The sequence below is a fragment of the Eurosta solidaginis genome, chromosome 1 (assembly GCF_040869045.1).
Source record: "Eurosta solidaginis isolate ZX-2024a chromosome 1, ASM4086904v1, whole genome shotgun sequence".
In the NCBI taxonomy this organism is placed as follows: Eukaryota; Metazoa; Arthropoda; class Insecta; order Diptera; family Tephritidae; genus Eurosta; species Eurosta solidaginis.
The window spans coordinates 207666130-207674420 of record NC_090319.1 but is presented as its reverse complement, the minus strand read 5'-3'; the positions used below and the strand labels follow the sequence as shown (position 1 = coordinate 207674420).

General features: G+C 43.4%; 1 protein-coding gene across 1 annotated transcript; it reads right to left on the bottom strand.

The window, feature by feature from the left end:
• Positions 1 to 5607: 5607 nt before the first annotated feature.
• Positions 5608 to 7124, bottom strand: LOC137239544 (E3 ubiquitin-protein ligase TRIP12-like). Its single transcript, XM_067764976.1, has one exon. The coding sequence runs from the start codon at positions 7122 to 7124 to the stop codon at positions 5715 to 5717; it is 1410 nt and encodes a 469-aa protein (XP_067621077.1). The 3' UTR covers positions 5608 to 5714.
• Positions 7125 to 8291: the final 1167 nt, after the last annotated feature.

The following is an 8291-nucleotide window of genomic DNA, read 5'->3' as shown; positions in this document are numbered from 1 at the left end:
ATGTGCATGCATGCACACAAATGCGGCGTGAGTGTGGGTGGCTGGAAATATTATTAAAACGTTAGGGAGGGGCGCCGTCAATCAGATAAAAGTTAGGCATTGGGCCTAAACATGCCGCCCCCCTTGCGGTACGCAACATCACAGTCCGCCAAGGATCACCGACCGTGAAGAAGAGAAAAAAAATAAAAAACTTATAATTAATTATATCTAACTTAACATAATGCCGGACAGTCCGCCGGCTTGGCGGCACGCAAAATGGTTTGCGCAGTGTGGGAGCTTGGTTGCTGCTGCCTCGGTCATTCACCAATTTTCCCGTTATGGTGTAAGGCGTGAGCCAGGTTTGCCTAGAGCTAGGGATTGCGAAAAGAAGTAAGAAGATATACGTGTTCATATTTCTTGCCGTTTATTACAAATTCATTGGAAATTCTATGCTTGTGAGTTTTGCATGAAGAAAATTCAATAAAAAATAACTTATTGTAATGATACAAGCTTTTAAAAACGCACACCTCCATTGTGAATTCATACAAGTGGCGAATTTTCGATAAAACGTTCACAATAGTGAACAGCGAGTGAGTATTAATATGTTTTCTGTATACAAATTTAAAGCTGATTTGAAACAAATGTGCAATTCATGGCACTTCAATTTAATAACGGCGAACACAAGAAAAGGAAACCTTTCTTCCATTCTCTGGCCCTTCGCGACAGCCGTTCTCCCTGTCAGCTATGATTTGACACGTAGGCATGGCAATGGAGGGATAGAAAGATTTTTCACTTGTACGAACTCACAATGCACACCTCTTGCGACTGTGTACAACAGAAATTCAATAAAATAAAAAAGGATAAAAAGTGTAAAAATTCATGTATTTCGGTCGTTACCGAACATTTTGCTGTTAGGCCTTCGCTGTGCCCGAGAGTACCCAACCGAAGATGGTACTCTGAGCTAACAAATGGCCAAACGTGGTGGGCAGAATCCCTGGGAGTATTATCTCGGCATATACATCTGTGCCTAGGACGAGGCGGATCGGGGCGGATGAGTAGAACTGCCGATCCGCCAGACGAAGATGTGCGTACGGGGCTGCGATGGCACTGTCGATGCTGGTTGTGGGTGTCGTGCGCCGAAAATTGGCTACGACCGCAGCATGGGTCGCAATCCTTCTGTTCTGTCCGTGTCTTCCTCGGATACGCAGCAGACATCCTGCTTGTCCGCCAATGTTGCTGGTAGGAAGTTGGAGCTCCTGGGCGAGCTCATCCGCAATCACTGTGGTGGGGGAGCATCCGTCGATTAAGGCGCGAACGAGGTGTAGCCGCCCCCCTGCTTCTATTTTCACGACCGCGGTGGGGGTGATCGCTACCGTCGGTATCATGGTGGCGGTGGCAGCTGAATGCGGGGCTAGGAGCCCTGCCCGGAAGGCGGACACGGTGGTGAGCTGCAGCGAGTTGGATCCGTGACTGCGATCTCGTGGTTGATGATGGGTGTGATGTCGTTGTTGCAGGCGAAGAGGCCTTGTCTCCGCTCTGCGCTCGCGCGGTGGTTGTCTTCGTTGAGGGGCCTTAGTTTGCCGGCAAAGAGACCGAGTCTCCGCTCGGCCGTCACGAACATGGCGCTGGACGGTAGATGGGTTGTGCTGGAGCCGCTTCCTTTCGTGCTGCAAGAGCGGTCGATACGATTTGGCTGCTGGTGTTGTGTTTGGGCGAAGAGACCGAGTCTCCGCTCCGGTTCGGTGGATTCGAGCTGGACGAAGAGGCCCAGTCTCCGTTCCAGCATCTGACGCATATAACGATATGGAGTCGTCAATCCGCTCACGGGGTGATTCCAGCTCCTCCTCAACTTGTACACTCCATGGCTTGGAGCGGGCTTCGTGGAGTAGCTGTTCCTCTTCATCAATCGAGGAGATGTGAAGCATCGTGTGATGTTTTTCGCCGCATTTTTTACATCGGCCTTGGCTTGGGCATGCGTTAGAGCGGTGGTCTAGAGCCAAGCAATTTCCACAGCAGCTCCCGCGGATCACTAAGTAAAGACGCTCCTCGGGTTTTTTGGCCCGAAAGATGGGGCACAGGCGTATGGGATGTTGCTTAAAACAAGCGCGGCATTCCGACGTATAACGCATGACGTTCTTGGCAGCATTTCGTTTTAAAGCGGCAAACCGACCCATTTTCCTGAAAGGAGTGAAATAGGTTTCAATGGGTCGGGTCATTGTCGAAGTGCAGGGGCGAGTGGTCCCTAATTATATGGTTGAGATTTGGGAAATTTTAGTAGCGCGTGCGTAGGGGGCAACCATCTGTAGCAGTATAAATATTCGTATTTGGCGCACATCATGTGCATAGCCTCTTTCAACGCACGTTATGTGCCTGGGTCTTTAGTGCCTTATTTCGTTTATTTTGTGTCACCCGCTAGTGTTTTAGTTAGCCACGGGCACACTAGTGCTGCAGAAGAATGAGCATTTACGATTTTTCAGTTCGCACATTCTGGTACCGAACCGGGTAGAAAGTGTGTAGCGTGGGTTCTTTTGAGTCGCTGTTATTTGTGTTGTTGATGCTAAAAATCAACAACTTCCCTGCCCGCCACAAAAAAATATGTTTGGACAGCAAATTGTATGCTATGTAAAGAAAAAAATAAAAAAATAAAAATCTTCGTTTTGGACGAAGAGAAGAATTTGCAGAATGAATAATTTTTGTTTTGTATTGCCCTTCACTTATCTCTTCAACTTTTCCCCAAGTACGCTTGTAGTCATGTTTTATTGATGGCCTTTATCAAACGGCACGGTTCCCGAAGGGTATTTGGCTCCGTTACCGGTTCCTCAGACTCGGGTTTTTGGGTACCCGTTTGCATCTTTTTATGCATCCCTAATATAATGCACATTTAAACTCGGCATGTATATGTACATACGTTGGTATAAGTATATGGACCGTCAGTGCACGGACTTTACCGCATTGGTAGTTTGACCAACCTTTTTGACCCATTTTTCATTTTCAACTACGTCTACGTCTTCTGCTACCAAAATTTAGATTCTACTAATATTTCAGTATTTTCGCACTGAAAACGTATACGGCGATCATTTTTAAAGTGTCTAATTGCCAAGCCCACCCAACTAACATTAGGAGGGGATAATGATTAAAATCAGTCAATTCTCTTAAAATTTGTGAGCAACTTTAAACAAGAAATGACTTTTTGATAAGATAATAGAGCAAATATTTTCTGCGCTATTTTTCTAAGTTTTTTTTTTTTTTTTCCGTGAATAATTTAAACGAAAATAAAAGTTTTACGTAAACGATAACATGCCGAAATCGGTTATTTGGTGGCAGTATTTTGGGTACTTGGGAATATTGTTGTGGTAGGTAGACGTTTTGGGATGTGATTTATTTTGTGATTTGTTTGTTTTACGATAAATTGGGAATTTTTTGGTACCAATATAAACCGTAGTTATCGTTTTCACGAAACTTCTACTACCATTTTCCGTGCCCCAACATTTTGACTTTACAAAAGTCCATGCACTGGTAGATATTTACCAGCAGCAAAGACAAAAAAAATTGTGCACATTCATACACACCCGTGTATAGAATGTAAATTCCTCTGAATTGAAGCAAACGGGACTAATCGAGAGATTTATTCCGTTGCTTCATTCTTTAATTTTTTACGCTTGGTGGAGTAGGTTGGCTAAAACATGGTAAGTAGAGTGCAATATTTTCTTTTCATTAATCAATCAATTTTTCTTCTTTTTTTTTCTTTTTAGATGTAAATTTGGTTCGATTTCTAATTTTTGCTTTAATATCGAACTCATTACAAATTCTGTCGAAACAATGGGACACTTTGGATTGCCTTGCCGCGTTAAGTCCACACATAAATGCATATCATTTGGACATGTTACAATAATATATGATTCTGGCGCTTGTGCATGTGTTTCAGCAATGGCTTGTGCATTACGGCGTTTTGGTTCTACTTTACCACCAGATGATTCAATCATACGTACAATTTCAGAACGTGCTGGAAAAACATCAGGTGTTACAAAGAAATGTTTGCCAGCAAAAAGCGTATTTCGTATTGTCGAACGTAATACAGTATCGAAGTGAAATTTGAGATTTTCATCGACAGGTATGTATTGTATTTTGTAAGTATCAGGCGGCAGGAACCGGCCTGCTTTGGCACTCTCCACTAACCAATTCGATTTGAGTACATAATCTACATGACAAACAGCTTGTATGAGTTTGCATGTGCGACTTTCGCGTGTCATAACCAAAAAAGTTGCATCCTCTGGATTGTCGACAACGATACCACCAAGAGTGACGACAGCTTTTTTCAACGATTCTGGATCGGCCACTTGTGAAAATATCACCTTTGGTGGTTTATCATTGTGTGGGTATTCAACACAGACTATTGTCTCTGGTATTTCCTCCTGATAGGGTGAGATCTTTTGACGTTTCGACTTTTGTTCAAAATATGGATCAGCTAAAGAACGTTTGACACGTTCATGCGCTTCTTGTGTAAGATTTATTGGTGCTTTCCAAGCGGCCATCAAATGTGGTACCAACGGATAATCGATCCTAAATGGTGCAGCTAACGAATATTGCTGATACTTCTGATTTTCATATTGCGACATTCCACTCAGATTACCAATGCAAATATCTGCCAACCAAACTGCATTTACAATCGGTATATTCCACTCTTTGGCAGCGGTGTATTTATCACCTTCGGGTTTTTTACAAATCAAAACTGTATTATGCTTCGATAAGTATGATGTGTATATGGCACCACATTCTTCTACCATTTGCTGTATGCGAAAGCTTTCTTCACCTTCAAATCCATGTGTTGAAATTATGTGTTTATCTAGAGGCTTCTGATATCCAAATTGACTGGGAAACGGTAGATGAAGTGCTTGCCATGGCGGCAGTAATTGTTTCTTAAAGCAAATATCACTCAACCAATATGCTGTTATGCAACGTTTGGAGTCGCGCAATGCTTGCATCACCACCCCATGACGTTGCGTACGACAGAGCACATGTGTAACGCGTTTACCATAAACGCGTTCAATATCACCACCAAATTGCCGTATCGTCTCCATCCAAATTGGCAATTCATTTTCATCGGTTTCATCATACTCCACAATATAAATGTACAGCCAACAAGGAAAAGGTCAGGTGGTAATTTTAAATTCGGATTGTGTCCGTCGAATTGCGGACGCGGTGGCAGCGGCATATTGGGGCGGCCTTGTATGAATCCAGCCTGTGTCATGACACCTTGAGGCGATTGTGTAGATTGAGGCTGGGGAACTTGTGCCACCGCAATTTGCCGCCGATCAGAGAGTTTATTTTATAGTAATTACATGGGTGAGATAGGATAACAAGTCTGCGTCATTACAGAACATTCGTCGCAAAACTTGGATATACCTGTTTATATATGTATATGTATGTATGTGATGGGATTTTACTTGTGCGTTAATCTAGCAATTTTAATGTTAATCGCACTGACTGTTTTATTTTAATTTTATATTCAAAATAATATTATTCGGTTAAATTAATTTCATAATGAATTCAGTAATTAAGGATATATTAAAGATATAGTATATGTCTGTATTTATACATATTTGACACCTCCTTCAAATTTCGCAATTGCTCGCTAAATAAGTTTTTATGCATCTGAAGATGTGTGTATCATTCGTTATGCCAATTATAAGCACTTAGTTCTTTTTAATAAATTTTGTTGCTATACATTGCAATATTTATGATAAATGGAACGACATGCTGCCTTCATTCGCGGCAACTTTGAGCTTTTCTCGCATCACTTCCTGACTTGAGTAATCAGGCAATTTTAAATAATTTACACATGTCATCACTGATGGTAAATATTCGTTTGGATTTTGATTACCATCAAGTGTTTTGCGCACAATTGTTAGCTGTGGTGTTAAAGACTTAAAACCTCCAGTCGGTAGTCGGGGTGAGCCGGTCACAAATTGTAAAAAAAGACGCTGCTCGTCACGATTATATGAAGAGAGGATATCATATAGATATTGTATCGCCTGGGAATCTTGGGTAAACCCATGGTCAGTACGGCAACAGTCTTGACGCATTTTAACGTCCCATCGTTGGTAGTTGCAAGCACCAGAACCACAAAAAACATTTTCCAACTCTTCAGGATAAAACATACGCAGACGTTGTGTCGGGAAAACCGAGTCAAATCCTTCTCGTAGCGCCTCAAATTGTTTCTGCACGCCTTCAACAAGGAACCAATACGTCACCAATGAGATGTACTGATGTAGATTGTGAATTGTTACTGGCGTATCACGATCACCACGGCATAGTTCTATATTTGCATAGCCTGGTAAAACGAAATCCAATCCAAGATCAGCTATGGGGCATCCATCCAAATCCAGCGATTCAATCTTTTCAGTCTTTTCCATTGCATCAAGTTTCGATTCGTTTAATATTTGATCGCGTTCAAGTACCACGTCCTGTAATCTTACCAATGTACTTTGCACTTCGGGTGCGACACGTGCCAAATCGGCTAAACCAACTGAATATTCTTCATTCAATAGCCAGCGGTAGAACGGTATTGAGAATGGTAGATCCAACATTCGACTATCCATAACAGCCTTAGCTATAAATTTTCCAAGGAATTTGAATTTTGCTTTGGCTTTTGATACTTGCGGCAATTTGGATGACTTGCCCAATGGCATGGGAAAGAGTCCGTGTGGAGTATTTACATATGCCATGGATGTGCTGGTCGTTATTGTCGCCACAGATGATACAATATCGCTAATTTCAGGTGGTGATCTATCACCTCTTTCGCGTGGCAGCTGTTGTGATAGTTGGGACTGATTTTGCTGGGTCTCGTGTTCAATTATCATGTTTAAAGCACTATCATTAGGAGATGAAGTGATACCCACTTGATCCATATTTAATTGGCGCTGCTGATATTGCAGCTGTTGCTGATGATTGTGATGCAATATCATACCAGACTGTGGGGCATTACCAGCGACTACAACTTGATGTTGTATTATTTGCTGGGGATGCTGTTGTTGTTGAAGCGACTGTTCTGGTACTGGGGTGCCACCTGCTGCTACGACCATCGTCTGTTGCTGTTGTTGTAGTTGTAGAGTTTGTTGTATTATGCATACTTGACCGCCAGACATGGTCATTTGTTGCGGCTGGCCGAATTGTATTGTGGACTGCGGATATTTTATCAGCACGTCGATTCTCTTTAATCTGTGGCTGTATGCGTTTAAATTCTTTTGGATTTGTGGCAGATATCGAATCTGCGTTAGGTTAATTGCTTGGCCTCGTTCCTTTGGCTGAGTGCATCTGCGTTCTGTGGCAGACCCTGAGTCTGCGTTAGGGTTCTGGTGTCCTCGCTCGGGGTGAGTGAGTGAAATGGGGTTTGGTTGTGAAAATTAAAAATAAGTGTTTTGTGGCAGATGGGGATCTGCATTAGGGTGGTTGATTGGCCTCGGTGGGCGAGCGCTGGGTTTTGAAATTTTGAAAATTTTAAAAGGATTATGGGCCGAGTGCCTTTGCTTTCTGTGGCAGACCGAGGGTCTGCGTAAAGGCTTTTCTGGTATACTCGTTCTGGAATAACGAGTGAGTGGGATGGTTGGTTTTTTTTGAACGGAGGGATGTGGAGGAACGGGGGGGATTGTTAAGCGAAGCTTTTGGTCCTCGCACAATCTATCTCCGTGGGAAGAAGGATCAGTTTGACCAAAGGTCGTCTGACTTGACCCTTCTCGGTTATGAGGTCGACTACACGTACTCGGTTATCTTCTCCGGGGTGTACGTCGACGACTCTACCTAGCCTCCACTCGTTGGGAGATAAGTTGTCCTCTTTGAGGACAGCGAGATCTCCCACTTTTATATTTTCTTTGGGATGCTTCCACTTCACTCGTTTTTGAAGTTCGGATAGATATTCCACCTTCCATCGTTTGCAGAAAGTGTGATGGAGGGCTTTGAGCTTCTGCCATCTGTTTATTATGGAGGCCGTGCTTTCGTTCACATCCGGTTCTGGCGGCGCCAGAAGATGGCTGCCTGTTAGGAAATGTCCTGGAGTTAGGGGTTCCAGGTCCGTTGGGTCATTCGACCCCGGACTGAGAGGGCGCGAGTTGAGGCACGCCTCAATCCGGCACAAAAGTGTTTGGAACTCCTCCATAGTATATTTGTGGGGAGAAGCGATCTTTTTGAAGTGGCTTTTGAAGCTCTTCACTCCCGCTTCCCACAAGCCGCCCATATGTGGAGCGCCAGCGGGAATAAAATGCCAAGTTAATGCTTGATGGCTATACTTGGAGACTGTTTTGTCTCGGCTTTCTGCC

What these genes read in the sequence shown, in the direction of transcription:
- LOC137239544 (XM_067764976.1), bottom strand. Translation starts at nt 7,124, where the DNA reads ATGTCTGGCGGTCAAGTATGCATAATACAACAAACTCTACAACTACAA.